Here is a 17,546-nt window from a genome sequence, read left to right on the forward strand (position 1 = left end):
TCAATGCCATCCACCCCAAAGTAGCACCGGCCTGGAGGACTGTACCCTAATATTTGCAGCAGTCACAGAAATCTGCCAAGGTGCAGGTTTCTAGGGTACAGACGGGAACTCCATACTGCCTAGGTGCAGTCGAGAAGGAACAAACTTTGGTTTGATGGATTCAAATTCCCAGTTTCTGTAGCTGATCTTTGTAGAGAGAAGTGAAATTTAAAGCCTCCTTCCTACTTGCATGGAGTAACTCATGAGGTCATGGAGAAAACAGCATCCAACCATATTCTGTGAGAGAATTTCTGAATTCTGAGGTTGCCCCCAGGAATACATGTTTTCATTTGAAAAGCACTGAAGCTATTAGAGGAAAAACTGGAAATGATGATAAGACCATTTAGACTAAGCCCACACTTTTATTCTCTCAATCCCTTTACCCCAAAGTATTCAAATAATTAAAATTCATCTTCGTTGTAAAATTTTAAATTTTTCAAATCAGCTTAAGTCCCTAAACTAACAAAATTCCATCAATAAAACAATCTAAGAAAAACAGGGAGGTAATGGTTTTCATTGTCCAGAACTAGCAAATGACTTCTATTCGTTTCAATTTCCCAAGAGTATGACAAAAGTAAACTGCTGTACCCATTAGGGGATAGAAGTGTGCCACAAGAGATGCCCCAGTCTGATAGCAGGAGAGAAACAGGCTGAGGTAATGCTTTGCCTCGTGTGGTGGCAGAGTCTGTTGGTACCAGAGGGACCGAGCAAAGCTGAGGCACAGCTGCTGGTGAATCAGCATCACAGCCTGCATGGAGCTGGAAGAGAGGAGGGCGGGGTCTGCGGCTGCCTCCTCTTCTTGCCCATCTGACGTTCCCTTCTCCTCTAGTGTTGGTTCTACCAAAATATCTGCAAAGTCCTGTAAATAACATTAGAACAATCAAACATTAAAAAAAGAAGTGATTCCAATCAGACTACAAAGAAGGGGAAAAGATGGAATGTGAACAATTAAGGAAATATATAGCTTATATGTATGAAGAAATAGTAAAAAGATTACAAAACCACTGGAAGGGAGTGCATGCACATGTCTGTGTGCGCGCGATATCAAGGGAATTCATTCCAAAACAAACCCTGACCTTTTTATGCAGTGGGAACTGCTTTCTGAACTCCCATTCTTCCTCTTCCTCCTCGCTCAGGGCTGTCTTCGAGTTCCTGCTCCTGTATCTGTACAGGCTGCTGTCCTGCTCGGCCTTCTCTTGGGCTATGCGTTCCTGTTCATCCCACTGATTGATGATTTCCTGAAAAGCCACACATTCAGGAGGAAGCTTATTTGCTTTTGCTGAAGCACTTACAATTAAAAAACTCAAGGCTTACCTCTTAATTTCTCATGGAAACAAAAATACCATGGTTCAAAAATAAATGAATGCCAATATCCAAGAAACTACTTTCAGGCAATAGATAGCAAATGAGCTTTGTTTTCAAACTGTATTTGCAGCAACCCAAGTTTCCTAAACCCCGCCCCACTTGCTGTAGCATTAGCTTCACAAGTGTAAAGGCTTGCTACAGTAAAGCTATGGGAACTTCCTGTCGAGAGTTCATGGTGCTTTGCAGTAAGGGCGGGCTCAGGGTGTGCAATGTGGAGGTGTGATTCAGACCGCACTTGACTGGCCCTCAAGGAGCTGTACTCGGAGCTCAGGGAGGTTGAGAGGCAACCATCAGGCAAAACTGGGCTATGCCTTATCAGATACTTAAATCCCCTACCACCTCTAAGATTTTAAGTCCTTCAATTGGCAAAAAGCATAAATTAAAGAAATCACAGACTACCGACAAGGATTAAAGAAATAAGCATCCATTTGGGAGGAAAATTTGTATTAAGCCCTGACTGGTGTGGCTCAGTAGACGGAGTGCCAGCCTGTGAACCAAGGGGGTTGCCAGTTTGATCCCTGGTCAGGACACATGCAGGGTTGCAGCCAGGTCCCTAGTGGAGGCACGTGAGAGGCAACCACACATTGATGTTTCTTTTCCTCTCTGTCTCCTTCCCTTCCCCTCTAACAACAAATAAATAAAATCTAAAAAAGAAAATTTGTATTGAAAGTCTAACCAGTTAATCTCTGTCCCAGCAATTCTGCTTTCTAGAATTTGTACCCAAAGACCTGGTTATAGGACTATTTAATGGTGGTGGTACTGGGTTTTTCTTCAAAAACAGCAGGAAGAGTACATACCAATATAAATTTTCATTGGTAGATTATTTAAATGACTTATGTCATTCTCATATAGTAGAAAACTAGGCAGCTACTAAATATGTAGGTAAAGAATACCATAATTATGGGAAAAATAAATACCAAGTACTGTTAGGTTTTTTGGGGTTTTTTTTTAAAGCAACTTATAAAAGAGAATGGACTTTATTATTGGTTTATAGAACACTGATGATTTAAGGACCAATCTTAGGAGACAGAATTACTCTCAACCAGAATGGCTATTTTATCAGTTAAATATTAGGTCACTATGTTAAGATTTTTATTTTTAAAAAGTTCTACTACTAAAAAACAAACTATAAGCCACCAGGACAAATGAATTAAATTTAGAATGCCACAGACATACATTTACAGATACATATACATAAGCAAGCCTAGAATGGGATATACCAGTATGTTAACAGTTTGGTAAATTCTAATAATTTTTCCTAATATTTAGTCTTTTAAAATGAGAACAAGTACCTTTTGTTGGTAAAGGACAAAAATCACCATATTAATAAAAGTTAATACAATTAAATGGCAAAAAAACACCATAAAGTCAAAGGGCAACCAACAAACTATTAACCATGTGTAACACAGATAAAGAGCTAATATCACTGTTTTTTTAAATCTCTTAAAAACTGAGGAACAAAGGCCCCCAAATCTGATAATTCAATAGGAAAAGAAAGAAACAGACAGTAGACCCCACTCAGAAACCACACAACCTTATGTACACTGGGCGCCGCTAATATCCCGCAGGTGCCCTGCTCGTGCTCGCAGCCCCCGCAGGCGGCGGCTCACCTGGCACACGTGTCTGAAGAGCTGCAGAGCCCTCTGGTCCATCTCTCCCTTGCACAGCACATGGGAACGCAAGTAAAGAAGGGCATTCATCAGCAGCTGTTCTCGGGTGGGGCAGGGTCTCTGGCCTTTGCCTTCTAGCTCCTTTCCTCCCGAGCGCTTGAGGGACAACTTCCCAAGGCCTCGCAGAACCTCTTCAGACTTTACTGAGCACAAAGCATCTGCGTGAGCATAGTAGGTGGGGAAAGTGGAGCCCACTGATGGGAAACCCAACAGGGATGTGGCCAGGACATCCAGCCTGTCTGCATGGACCACACTGCTGTAGAGTGAGGCATGGACCTCAGATGCCACCAGCCTCATGCCATGCTGCATCTGCAAGATGGATGCCTGCAGTGGGGCCACAGAGTCTGGATACAGTGCATACTCCTCCGCCAGTCGTTTCCTGAACTGGTGGTGAGACTGCTGCCAGGAGGCCTCCTCCTTCAGAAGGTTCTGGACCACCTGGGCAGATCGAGACACATCCATGTGGAGGGCCTGTAAGAGCCGTGTGAGCAGATCCTGAACGGCAGGGCCCTTGGCGATACTGCTGACGTAGTGGCTGATCTCCTGCACCAGGGACTCATATCCAGGCAACGGGGGTCTGAAAGCCTGTTTCTTTGACAGGCTGCATATTAAATTCTCTAGCTGATCAATTCTTTGGTGAAGTGACCTAAAGGCAAATTAGCCAATATGCAAATTCCGTCAAAAGAAGAATTCTAGACTGAGCACTCATAAAAAGAGAATGAAAACATTTCAGTTACTAAATAAGATGACAGCATTGATAATTACAATGAAATGGATTATATAGAGAGCAGTTACCACATGCCACACATGATGTTAAGCAATTTAGATGACTAGCTCAAACTCTCATCACAACTCACTGAAGTGCATTATCCTTCTGTTATGGATATGGACACTGAGGTTTAAAGGCATTAAGAGGTCTACTCCAAGTCTCAAGTCCAAGGGCAGAGACAGAACTGGAACTCAGAACCACCACACTAGACAGTATTTCCTAAGGCAACAGACCCACACAGTGCACATCATCACACTCGTCTTCTCTGTGTTGAGAGTAAGTTCTGGCTTCAACCCTCTAGGCCCCATGTGAATCCACACCCTCCTTTCACCGAGTCTATCTTTTTCTGACTATAACCATGGCTTTGGGATCTAATTGCTAGTGTAGTTCAGAGATGTGTACCATCACCTCTGCTGACACTGTAATTACATTACAAAGACCAACCTTCAAATGTCTTTTTCAGGAGGAGAGACTATAATCTCCAACACAAATAATCATCATTCTGCTGTGTTACCTGATGTGAGGATGAGAGTAACTGATGATCACTTCATCTTCTAGGCCTCTTCCAGTCTGTAGCTGGGACAAGAGGTTTCGGGTCTTCCACTCGCACTGCAGCTGGTGAAACTAATGGAAAGCAAGAAGCTGGTCTGTTGTGCCCAGCTAGGACCATGCCTGAAAGAACAATGTCCTAGGGGAGGGTAGAGCAACTGGATAGAAAGAACTTGGGTTCCTGATTGACCCAAGGACAGACAGGGAGCTCTTCTCCTTTAACCCAGACCACCCACCTCAGACTGGTGACGTGAAAGAAAACTATCTTATTTACAACACTAAACTTCTGAGACTTTGCCATTGCTATGCCTTCACCCAATTAATCCAATTTTCCTTCTTCGAAATACACAACTAGTTTATCACTATCTTCCTGTAGCCAGTTCCTGGGCTTGGTTTAAATAGCAAGGGTACCCATGTGACCTGAACCTATTTGGTCCTTGACTTTTATATAAAAAATATTGAAAAGTTCAAAACCTGAGGAATACTATACTCTGTTTAAAGAACTGATTCAACTCCAAACATCCAAAACTTAGTTCAGGGAAAGGAAGTCTGGATAGTGAAGACTACTAGTACTTGTGTGGCAGTGCCTCTGGTGGTGTACTGTTGTGTCCTCTGCCCACTACAGCCTATTGGCAGATACACCAGAATCTTAGGAAGGGCCCCACCCAGTGCCCGAGCCCACTCAGAGGAACCCTCAGAGGAAAACACAGCCTTTAGAACATGCTGTTACAGGGCAGCATACACAAAATCACCCAAAAGGGAAAGAGGATTAATATACCAAGCAAACCCAGCCAGTCAGGGATGGAGCCCATCCTCCTAACCCTCATCTCCTTACCTCTTCCTTGGCATATTTGAGCTTGAATTCCCTCTTCACTGCAGGGTCATAGCGTGCCTGGGGAAGCCACGTCTGAATCTGGAGCAGTCCAAGGCTCACCCAGAGGCTCCCACGCCGGGCTGGCTCAGGTAGGTCCTGCTTACCCTCCCCTTCTCCAAATAGGTGGCGCAGGGAGGTGAGCAAGAGGCACAGCAGCTCTTCGGGCAGCACATCCTGTCCCGCCATGTCCCCAAGAGTCTGGCCCACATGCTGGAAGGCCTGGCTGTCCCCACGCAGCAGATGTTCGCAGTTCTGCATGTATTCCTGCTGTTGGGTCTCAGGGAGCAGCTCTGCCAGGCCTGCCAGATGCCGGCACAGCACCAGTCCCTGAAGCCGGGAATCTGTGTGCCTGTCGGGACAAAGAAGCACTTAAGGGTCTGCATTTATTGCATCAAACAACAGTCCTTTCTCCTGCTATCATTCCTTCAAAAAATGACATGGCAGACTGCACTGCCAATACTAAGGGTTACTTTCTATTCTCATATAATCTTAGCTGGCTTTCTAAAAATCACTCTCTTGAACATGATGTGCTTAAATTGAAAGAGGAGCTGGCCAGCTCACTACAGCCTCTGTCATGGGCTGAAAACCTGCTGATCCAGCCAGAAGACACCCTTGCCTTCACCCACCAGAACTAGCCACTACAGAATCAAATTCTGACTGAGCGGCTGCATGCTCTGGAGAAATAAAAGGAGCTTTACAGTCTACCCAGGGAGGAGGGGATACCTGAACTCTGCTAGTGAAGGGATAGCCATGTTGGTCCAAAGCACCGAGCTGATGTCCTGGAGTTGCTGGGCTCTTTCAACCCACTCTCCCAGAGTGACGTGTGAGGAAGATAGGATGGGGAGGCCGCTCACATCCCAGGGGCTTGCTCTGCAGCTGCTGGTCAAGACTTCAAAGCAGCACTTGGAGAACATGGCTCTACTGAGACTGCCAGGGCCCTGATAGATGAAGAAGAGTCAAGTTAATTTAGAAATTAGTTAAAAGGATTTCAACGAGCATCACTGGCATCTTGGAAGAAAGTGAGTAAGAAAAAGGGGTTCAGGTTGCTAGGACCAGATAAACATCAACGAGAAACCGGACCAGGAGGACTAAATGGGGTCGAGTGTTAACAAGCCTTAAAGGAATGTGAAGCAATTCTAGGAGTAAGGAGCAATGGGTACTTCAGTCAGAAGAAAGCCCCTTAAACCAGGACATGAAGAATATTTTTGCAATAGAGCTCGGAAAATACTACAGGAAGGTGAGACTCAGAGGCAGCAGGGAAAACAATTCAATGTAAGAGCCCGAGGCAAAGTCTGCCATGCCTGTGCCCCTTGGGCTGTTCATCTGGGACATAGTACCAGCCACCCACAGCAGAGCTCGACTAGAGGTGACGGGAAGCACTGTACACTCCATGTGGCGACTCTTGGGGACCCATAATGTTTATCACCGAGAGCTTAGAAGTACATCTTTCAATTAAAAAAATAAATTTTGATAGAGCAACCTAACAGAAAAGACTCCAAAATAAATTCATGAACATTTATGGGAATAAAATATATCACTGAGGTGGCATTTCAAATCAGAGTGGAAAGGCTGAATTAGTCAAAAATGGCGCTCTTATATTGCTCTCAGATACACTGTTTGCATAAAATAAAAAAAAATTTGCAAGTCTACCTCACAAAACAAGATCTCCAGACAAACTTGATTTCAATACAAAACAAAAACAAAAATATAGAAGAAAATATGGGCAAATGGTTTTTAGCTCTAGGAATAGTGAAGAAAGACTTTTTAAAAAGCATGACCCCCAAAAATGTACAGATGATGTATCACAGAACTGTATGCCTGAAACCAATACAATTTTATTAATCAATGTCACTCTAATACATTAAAAATAATGCTAAAATAAAAAATAAATAAATAAAAAGCATGACACCCAAGCCAGAAAGTAAAAAGGGATGCATATACTAGGAAAAAAAAAATTAGTATCTTGAGAAACAACAAAGCATAAGAAATAGATTTTCAACCATATGTTGGTTAAAGGTTCAATAACCATAATATGTAAAGAGATATCCAATAATAATAAAATGATAAACAAATCCACTTTTTTTTTTTTTTTTACAAAATAGGCAATTAACATGACTGAAAATGAAGAAATAAAAATGGGGCTCGAGTCAAGATGGTGGCATAGGCAAACATGGCTTGCCTCTTCGCACAACCACATTAAAGTTACAACTAAAATACAGAACAATCATCACTCAATAATGGCAGAAACTGAGCTAAAAGGAAATCTAACAACTACAAAATCAAACTGAATGGAAGTCCAACAACTACGCAATTAAAGAAAACACATCCATCCAGACTGGTAGGGGTGCAGATGCAGAACAGGCTGGTCCCACACCCACGTGGATAAAAATTCTGGGTGGATGTCTCAGGAGTAAGGAGTCCCAAACCTACACCAGCCCCCCCCCCCGCCCCCGCCCAGGGTTCCAGTGCCAGGAAAATAACTCCCCACAAATTCTGGCTGCAAAAAACAGTGGGGTTTGAGTCAGTGGAACAAACTGGAGCCCCAAGCAGTTCCTACTAAAGAACCCCCACACAGACTCACTTCCTCTGAGCTCAAGCACTGGGGTAGCAGCTTGAAAGGCACCAGTGGTGTACAGGGAGACACTGAAGTGTCCAGCATCAAGGCCAGCAGAGACCGCTGTCCCTTTGCTAAACCCTCCCCCCACAATGCCAGGGTGCTATACCTGAGACGTAATTGAGACAGAGTCCCAATTATGATGGATGCAAAGAGGCCCACTGCAAGACACATCATGATTAAAATGACAAAGGTTAAAGATAAAGAGAGATTTTTAAAAGCAGCAAGAGAAAAGAAGTTACTGGAAGGTTGCCAGATGGGAGGGGGGAAGGGGGAAAATGGGTGAAGAAGTGAGGGACTAAGAAGTACAAATAGGTACTTACAGAATAGCCATGGGGATATACAGTACAGTATAGGAAATGGAGTAACTAAAGAATTATATGCACGACCCATGAACAATGGTGGGGGGATTGTCCAAGGGAGTAGGAGGCACTGGATGGAGGAGTGCAAAGGGGGAAGAATCAGGACAACTGTAATAGCATAATCAAGAAAAAGTAATTTAAGAAAAATGATCAATAAACCATATTTTGCCATGTATAATGCACACCTACATTGTAGTACTAATTGGCATATCTAATTCACATTATACATAACAATTAGTACTACCCGAGTATAATGCACACCCTTATTTTTCCCTCAAAAATTTGGGCAAAAAAGTGTGCATCATACATGGCAAAATATGATGCATGGGAATCATGTTCAATCTCAAAAACAAAGAAGCACAGATTAAATGAGATTTTTAAAAACCGAAAGAATGGCAATAATTTAAGTGTTGATAACACCTCGTATGGCATGTTATGGAGAAACAGGTCCTCATATATATAATAAATGAAACTGTGCTCTAGTCCCAAGTTCTCCTGTGGTCATCCAGGGCTTAGTGGTCTCCCTCTTCACAGGCTCCTAGCATATTTAAAAAAGTAAAAAAAAACCCACTTCCTAGACATTCTGGTAACAGCTACAAGTTTCTTTAACTGTGTGCACTTTGATCAAGGGTTCAATTCCAGTTCTTGTAATACATCTACAGAAACACCAAACCTGACAAAGACTCATACAAAGGTAGTTGATACAGGTGTGGATGTTACAGGAAGGGGGTGGAAATAAAGGCAAGAAACCTCAAACCTGTGAATAAGAAAGTGATTAAATAAATTTCAGTACACATGAAAGATGAAATACCTTAAAAAGAATAAGCTGGATTGACAGGTACAGGCTTTCATAATGTGTTATGTAAACAAAAAAGTGATGTCATTTTTGTTTGCTCACATCAACACATTCATGTACTGTTTAAATATTTTATATTTAGTAAAGAAGAGTTATTTTAATTAGAAAACAAAATCCTTCTTTAAAGAGACTTTTTTACTTTAATTCAGAATTTCCCAAATCATTTAAGACAGAGTATCTTTTGTGAAGGTAAGCTTATTAATATCCTGTAGAAAATAAAGCATTATAATTAGTTACTGCTTTACAGTAGGAAAAAATATTTATTGCTAGATCTATTGTAAAATGTTTTCCACGATTATCATTTTTATGATTTTTATGCCAACAAACCTTCAGTGTGGCATCCAAAAGGGACCTGGGCCTCTCCCTCTGCTGCATGGTCGGCAGGGGGCTCCATGTGAGCCAGTACTCTGGGTCTGTGGTCACTGTGCTGCTCCAGAAAGACATGAATGTGGAATTAAACAAATCAGACCACAGAGAGATCATCTCTTCAGCAGACACCTAGAGATAATGGAATAATTAGATAAGAAAATTTTTGAGAAAGATTCATCAAGTTACATGGCCTTTATCTTGTAAGACCCATCTAAAACTAATATGGGTGTAATGATATTAATCCTGATGTTGCTAATTTTCTGCCACCCTGGCCACCTAGGTAAAGTCACTCATCCTGATTATAGTTTTACGAAACTAAAAAGATATCTTCTTTTATAAGGTTGCATGCAAAAATGTAAGTAAAATATATCACATAATCATAGTGTTGGCAAAATAAATAAATGAATAAAACACTATTTGAAAAACTTAAGGTTGTACTACTGAAGCTATATTAAATACAGTTTACCCAGTATACACATTCAACAGTTATTCTTGGACAAAGAGTAAAAAACACACTCACAATGTATTTTTGAGGAAACAAAATAAAATAAGCAAATATTTTAGCTTCTTTTAACTGGAAACTGAATGGAATGATTCTTCAATAAGTTGAAAAATACCAGGTAATTACTGCACTAGATCATTTAAAATTATCCCCTATGAAATTAATTCAGGTAAGAATGAAGTCTGTAACATGCAATTTTGAGGTTAAATAAATAAAATGTTCTGCAACCTGTCTGCCACAGAAAATCCACTCAGCTCACAGTGTAAGGGAGGTTTCTTTCTTTTTTATTTTGTTTTTTACCTTCTGATGGTGGAGTAAGGCCCAAAGGTCTCGAAGCTCTTGAGGAGCAACAGGTGTGTGCTTAAGACAAAATGTGATGTGATGGCTTATTTCCTCCTCTATCTGTGGCTGCTGGTTTTTGCTGGACCTGTTCCAAATATAAAGAAGGAGAGAGTGGTCTGTGGGCTATCGATAACCAGGCAGAAAACTGCTATGTATGGGAATATGAAAACACAAAGAACTCAGAATACATTTATTTAAAAATGAGCAAGCAGTATTACTGGAAAAATAGCTAGTAACTTTTAAAGGTGAAACAAAGACAAGCAAAGAACCTTCAAGAAGTTTTGGCTTTCCAAAGTGGCAACTGACCTCTCTCTGCTTGAGCAACTACTCTGCCTCCAGACAAGTCTATGCTTTGTTTCCCAGGTAGGATACATAGGACAAACTAACAAGGAAGTAAGTTCCCTCAAGGAAAACGGCTTACCTTCTCAGACAAGCCTGTGTCATAAAGTCAGCTGTCACTTTGTACCGCCAAAGCACAGCCAGATATTCCATTGCAGGCCATAACTGAACACTCCTAGTGAGTTGAATTAAGGAGGTAAAGTCTGGCTGGGAGCGGGTGGAAGCTTCACTGGGTTTCTGCTCCAGAAAACCAAGTGAAATTCCTCTGGCTTTTAGTTCTACACACTGAGCATTCACAAGATTCTTCAATTCATCTGGACAAAAAGAGACATGAGGCATTACTGAACAACAGTCAGCAGTACAGGCTCAGATTTCCAAAAGCCAGTTAAGTGACAGTGAGCTAAACAAAAATGCAGTAAACCTGAGCTGAGTTTCAAATCTGAAATGACGTTAACCCATTTCCCGCTTAGGAAAACAAAAGTGCAGTTCACTGCCAGCATTCATTTAATTTTACATGAACATGTTCACTGAAGCTGAAGCAAATCTTACTGGTTTTCAACTTGGAAATAAAATATAAAAACTGTTCTTGGAGTTAATTCTAAACAGAACTTGCCTCTAATCCTAATATATCTCAGGGTAAATGCTGCAGCTGCAAGTGCCGCCTGGGAGTATTCTCAGGGCAAACAGGAAATGGGTTAACACCTGCACAAATCTAATGACAGAATTAAACAATATGCACAGTGGGGCAAAAGTAGGCTTACAGTTGTTAAGTAGGTGAAACACAGTTTATTCTTGTATTATTATTTATTACTGTACTATTTTCCTCACAACTTTAAACCTAGTTTTGCCCCATTCTGTATGTAAAGTTTAGCTCTATGCCTGACATTTATTTAATAGTAATTAAATATACAGTATACCAAACAAAAAGTGAGAAAAATGAAAAACGTACTGGCTACAGGGTAGCAGACACACTCTTAAGACTGTTTTTCAGCAGACTAGACTCCAGAGTGTTACAGGGTGCAGCCAAGAGGGGGGACCCCAAATAGGCATTTGAAATGGGGTCCAGAACTTAAGGTGTCCAGGAGATTTTAAGATGTCTTCACCCCCATTCCCCAGGTGTGGGCTGGGGGAAGGGACATGTGGAGCAGGGCCTTTGAAAGCTGTTTCTCATAGCAACAGCCTTGCAGCTAACCTCTGGAGTGGTCATTTAACATATCTATAGCCTTTGGCTGGTCGCTTAAATATGTTAAATAGCTGTGGCCATGCTCTGAGCCAGGGGAATGGAAGTAACTACCCCACCAAGATGTGACTGGGGGGCAGCTCCCCTGAGCTAACAGCGCCTGCATGGGAGCTTAGAGAAGATTGGCTCCAGGACTTGGGGCCACACCTGCCCAGACTCATGATGGCAGTCCAGTAAAGTTGGAAGGATATGAGTTCTGGCATGTGAAGCCGAGTGTGGGAGGACTCGGAAATGGGGCTGCAGAGGAAGACTGGCGTGGGGATTTAAACCCAGACGCGGCAGCCCTGGGGGAGAGAACGATGCAGCCTTGACAGAGTGGAGACCCCCGCAGCTTTAGAAGGGGGAACCACCACCTGGTTTTAGCAGAGATCCCGGAGACTCAGCTGAGGGTGCCAGGAACCCAGGGAGGTCTCCCAGTCGAGATGGAGTACTAACTGGGAATAACCAAAGGACTGCTTGAGCCATGGACTTCTATTTCCTTTCCTAAGATACGGTACTCTGGACTGGGCAAAGGGGGAAGGAAGGAAGGACTGTGTCTGTTTGTGGGTGTTTTAAGGGACTTTAGAATTTTTGATAAAGACGTTAGGTCACTACTTTAAGTTTGTATAGCATTAAATAAACGTTTCCTTTCCTTTTCACGAATCTCTGGCATTGAGAGACGTCTTTCCTCTGGCGGTGGACATGACGGACCCAGGGGCTTTTTTTCAATAACAGTATATTGTCCCAGGCCCCCGACTGTTTGTTCTGTAACAAGAGCACATTACCTGGGTTGGTATCTTCCAGAATATTAGCTCTGAGGACCAGTCCCCAGGCCTGTAGGAGACTTTTCTTTAACGTCCATTCAGAAGCGACCGTTTGGAGCCGACTGACGTCTTCTAGCCATCCGCTCTCCCCAAGTGCAGCCATCTGCTCCCTGATGGCAAAGGCTTTGTTAAGGATTTTCAGTTGTGAAAAACACTCCACCACCAGCTTGTCCTGAAACAATAAAGCCAAGGAGAGCCTACTATACAGAAGAAATGTGGTTCTTTTTAGCAACATATTCAAGTCTGAGAGAAAATTTAAACTATTTCCATAATGCCTCTGGAAAACATAGGATTTATTCCCATTTGGTGCCAGGAGATTTTTACGGTAATAAAGTTAAAACTGTTCCTAGCTTTAATAGTCTCAAGAATAGGTAAAATAACATTTAACAAATCAGTTAATATCATTGACCATTTAAAAGGTCAGCCTTGCAGGCAAGGATGAGTCCAACTGAATGGCAGTCCCCGCATTCCAGAAGAACTTCAGAAGAAGAGGTCAAATCTTTCTTTGCTACAATTCCAAGATGTACCTTAAAAGGAAATGGTCGTCCCAGGAACTTCTGCAACTTCTTTATACCAGTGAAGCCACCAGTCGGGCTCCCCAAACAATTCTGAATATGTTCTGAGATGGTCTGAACCTCTTTGCAGTACCTTTAGAGAAGGAGAAAAAAGAGCAAGGGAGCATAAGGAAAGGGGAAAATGCTGGATAGTAAGAGACATCATTTACATTTTATATCTGATGTACATTCACTGGTAAGCCAAGGGAATAAACCAAAGTAGACAAAGAGGAAACAGTTTCGATGCTAAACCATCTTCTCTAACATCATCAGTACTGTAGATATTGACTCTGTTACTCATTAAATGAGTCTTACTTGTCCTCATGGTTCATCAGGAGTTCAGGGAGCTGACGGACCAAATGTTTTAAAACCCAGTGCCAGTGAAGGGCAAGCAGGGCCAGGCCTGCAACATCCACTTTTACTGTGTCAGCCACAGTCCAAAACCGGTCCCGCCACCGCAAAGCCTCCAAGATCTAAAACAAAGTAAACCAAAACTGCTCGCAAACAGTCCCCAGAGAGGATGCAGGACACAAACTTCAATTATTAATCAACAGTCAACACACATATATGAAAGGCCTACCATTCCACTGGAACATTGTCAGGGACATTAAGGCACACAGAGAAGGCAAAGATCCTCCTTCCTCCTAGCACTTGGAAATGCAGAGCTATTCCATTACAGAAAACAATTACTGGGTTCTATGGTTAAGTGTAAAGGTAATTTTATAAGAAACCACCAACTTGTCTTAAAAAGCAGAGGCAATATTTTGTCTTCCAGCCTATTTTGTCTTCCAACCAGAAGTAGGTGAGTTCAAGTTTGTTCCATTTCCTTGCTAGTAATTTTGGCCATTCTAATGGGTGATGGCACATCACTATGGTTTCAATTTCCATTTCCTTGATAATGAATACTCTTGCAATTTTTCAAGTTCTTACTGAGCATTCATATTATCTTCCGAGAAGCATCTCTTCAAATAGTCTTGCTCATTTGTCTTATTAGTTTGTTTACATAATTTATGTATGATTTCTAAACATTTGCTCACAGTGTTTTCATTTTCTTAAAGTTGTCTCTTGTAACACAAGTTTTTGATTTTGATGAAATTTTTATAAACAATCCTCCAAAATCTCTGCCTATCCTCATTATGAAGATTTTCCCTTGTTTTCTTTTAGATAGTTAATAGGTTAGCTATTTTATATTTAGCCTATGACCCATTTTGAGATAACTTTTCTATAAAACATAAGGTGGGGGGCAAAGGCTTATTTTTTATTTTATTATATAGATCTAGCTGTTCCATCACCATTTGCTGAGTAGACTCTTTTCCCCCAGTAAATGAACCTGCATATCTGACAAAAACAGTAACAACAAATCAACTGACCATTTATGTGAGGGTCCATTTCTGAATTCTCTTTATTTCCCCATTGGTCTATATATGTATCCTTATGATAATACCTACCATTTTCATTTATATAGCTTTTTAATGTAAATTAGATAAATGTAAGCGTCCAAAATTGCTCTTGCAATAATGTATTTTTACAGCAAAATAGTCTCAAGATTAGTGATTCTGTTTAGAATTTCATGAAGTAAAAACTACTTTCATAGTATCAAATTATTTGTCTTTTTTCTATATTGACATTTATACTGATGATACCTCCCCACACAAAAAAAGCATGATAAACAAACGTGAGTGGGTATCCAGCAAACATTGTATTCAAAATGAATGAAGTGAATCTGTCAGGTTATGAAAATAATTCAGTTGTGCCACCACTGGTTAATCCAAGCTTTTAAGCAAAGCCTAGAACTTTAAAAAACCAAGACCATAAATACTTCCCAATACTGAAAGATTTGTCTGATGAGGTCTATGGTAATTTATGACTGTGACTTTATTTATATTAAAGAATGAAATTTGTCAGCATTTAGAACACCTGACAACTCAGTTAACAATATTTTCCAAAATCACCAACACACATCCAAATCCATGTAAAGTGCAAGCTAGGCCAATGGATTTTAATGCATGACAGCTTCAGTGACATTTTTTCCGATTCCACATTACAAGTAACCTTTATAAAACTACTACTTGTCAAGTTGCGGTTTAGTGTCAAAGAAAAACATTCACAATTATATGAAATAGCTACTAAGATACTCCTTTCTTTTCCAACCTCGTAACTATGAAGAGAAGCCAGTTTTTCTTCACAAACTTCAACCCAAAAAATATACTGCAAGAGACTGAATGCAGAAGCAGATATGAGAATCCAGCTTTCTTCAGTAAAGTCAGAAATTAAAAAGATTTAAAATGTTATTCATATTAACATGAAATGGATCTGTTACTGTGTTTTTAAACAGACTAATAACTATCTTTTATATTTCTCAGATTTATATATTAACTTAATAAATATTGATAAATGTAACCAAAGAGTTCTTTGAGATCTTTAATAACTTTTAAGACCATAAAGAGTCTTGAAACCAAAGAGTTTAAGACCTGTTATTCTAATTTACTAGACTTACTAGTATAATCTGGATTCCAAACTCAAATCCATATGACATTGATGTCTAGAAAGGCTTAAGTAAATTAAAATGTAACTGTTAAAACTCCAATGGCCAGCAACACATACACAGATGAATAAATTGTAGTACCACACATTTAATGGAATATTACTCAGCAATCCAAATGAACTCTTGATACACAAAACAATGTGAATGCATCTTCAAATAATTATTTTGAGTGAAAGAAGTCAGACAAAAGAAAACATATACTGAATAATTTCACTTATAGAAAACACTCTAGTAACAGAAAGGAGATCAGTGGATACCTGACTGGGGTGGAGACAGGAGAGGAAGGGAACACAAGAGACATGAGGAAAGGTTGGAGGGTAATGGATATATGTTCACCATTTGACTGTGGTTGATTGTCTCACAGGTGTATTGATATAGAACTGTACACTTTAAATACATTCCATTTATTGTATGTCAATAATGTCCCCATAAAGCTTTAAAATGTGTATATATTTTAAACTGTTAAGAACAATTACACTTCTCAAATAGTATCTGAGATAAGAACACTGAAGTCAGTCTCATCCCTAAGAATCTTTGCACCAAGACAAATGTTTACAATAAAAACAGGTGTATTTTTCCTTACCTCACCGACACTGTTATCAGATACCGTTCCCTGGGAGGACTGTACCCAGAGCAGGATTAATGCATCACAAAGTTCAAAAAAAGCTGCAAGATTGACCACAATTTCATGGGGCAGGCTGTGATAGCTCTCTGGATCTTCAAGTTGATGAAAATAAAATAAGAACATTCTATCAGATTTAAATTAATCTCTGGACATTTTCAAAATCAACTGTAATGTGAAACTTAATATTCCCAGTACAAAGGTCAATTTTGAAAGGTCAAAACGAAAGCAAATTCTTTGCCTAATTCTTTGCCTACTATTATTAAACCTTACAGGATCAGGCATGTATACCTATAGATGTTCATAGATGTATTAAACAGTGCAATTTTAAACATGTACATGTTTAAAAGCAAAACAGAAACTAATTGTATATATGTTTGAATAGACAACATGGTTATGAGAAGATACAAATGAATATACCATTAATAGAAGCAGCTCTAAAAGCTGACATCGATAATTTTTTGTTTCTATATAGCTTGAATTTTTTCCAACAAGCATGAGTCTCTTTTCAATTAAAAAAAAAAAAAAGGAGGGACAAAAGAAGAACCTATAATCAAATACTTAGGAGCCTGTACTTCTTGAGCCAACAGACCTCATTTTCAAGTTCTAGCTGTTACTTGCTAGAAATGTGACCTTGAGCATCTCTGTGCCTCCCTTTCCTCTTTCATAACACAGGGCCTACATGGCATACACTTGTAAAAAGTAAAGGAACCAAGGACGTGCTAAGAGGAGCTCATCATTAGTGCTGAATAAGGGCACATGTTTGAAATCAGGCCAGAGAACAAAGGAATCAATAAAACGGCAACAAATACTGAATATGTTTCTTAACTTTGGCAATATTTTGCAATCAGATGTGTAACTGAAGAACACAGAAGGCAGCGGTCTTACCTTTATGGAAATCAAAGGACATTCTCAAGACACTATTTCTTAACTTTTTGCCACCAACAGAAACCAAATTTGCTTCAGTAAAAATTCGTTTTTCCCGGTCAAGATATATGATTGTCCTGAAATGAGATCCAATAATGTAACAAACCATTATTGATAAATATATTTTTCATATTGGCTGAATCCTGCAAATCCTGGAAACATCAATATTCTTCAACCTGACATTCCTCTCCTGCCTCTACAAAGT

At 40.3% G+C, this 17,546-nt stretch overlaps 1 protein-coding gene across 7 annotated transcripts in view; it reads right to left on the reverse strand.

The window, feature by feature from the left end:
* Positions 1 to 17,546, reverse strand: part of MDN1 (midasin AAA ATPase 1) — a 139,026-nt gene that overhangs the window by 38,663 nt on the left and 82,817 nt on the right. For all 7 annotated transcript variants that reach the window (XR_006786102.1, XM_045842555.1, XM_045842556.1 and 4 more), the window contains 14 exons: positions 17,303 to 17,418; positions 16,376 to 16,509; positions 13,563 to 13,720; positions 13,221 to 13,341; positions 12,655 to 12,865; positions 10,733 to 10,964; positions 10,270 to 10,396; positions 9,426 to 9,596; positions 5,990 to 6,204; positions 5,228 to 5,615; positions 4,358 to 4,467; positions 3,015 to 3,720; positions 1,116 to 1,277; positions 628 to 898 (listed from right to left, as the gene is read on the reverse strand). Coding sequence is in view for 6 of the 7 variants with exons in the window: in XM_045842555.1 (XP_045698511.1) it covers positions 628 to 898; positions 1,116 to 1,277; positions 3,015 to 3,720; positions 4,358 to 4,467; positions 5,228 to 5,615; positions 5,990 to 6,204; positions 9,426 to 9,596; positions 10,270 to 10,396; positions 10,733 to 10,964; positions 12,655 to 12,865; positions 13,221 to 13,341; positions 13,563 to 13,720; positions 16,376 to 16,509; positions 17,303 to 17,418 (3,122 nt within the window). In the remaining variant the exon portion in view is untranslated. The remainder of the gene's footprint in view (positions 1 to 627; positions 899 to 1,115; positions 1,278 to 3,014; positions 3,721 to 4,357; positions 4,468 to 5,227; positions 5,616 to 5,989; positions 6,205 to 9,425; positions 9,597 to 10,269; positions 10,397 to 10,732; positions 10,965 to 12,654; positions 12,866 to 13,220; positions 13,342 to 13,562; positions 13,721 to 16,375; positions 16,510 to 17,302; positions 17,419 to 17,546) is intronic.

Source organism: Phyllostomus hastatus, unplaced genomic scaffold (assembly GCF_019186645.2).
Source record: "Phyllostomus hastatus isolate PE091 unplaced genomic scaffold, TTU_PhHast_1.1 phas_contig_40, whole genome shotgun sequence".
NCBI classification, from domain to species: Eukaryota; Metazoa; Chordata; class Mammalia; order Chiroptera; family Phyllostomidae; genus Phyllostomus; species Phyllostomus hastatus.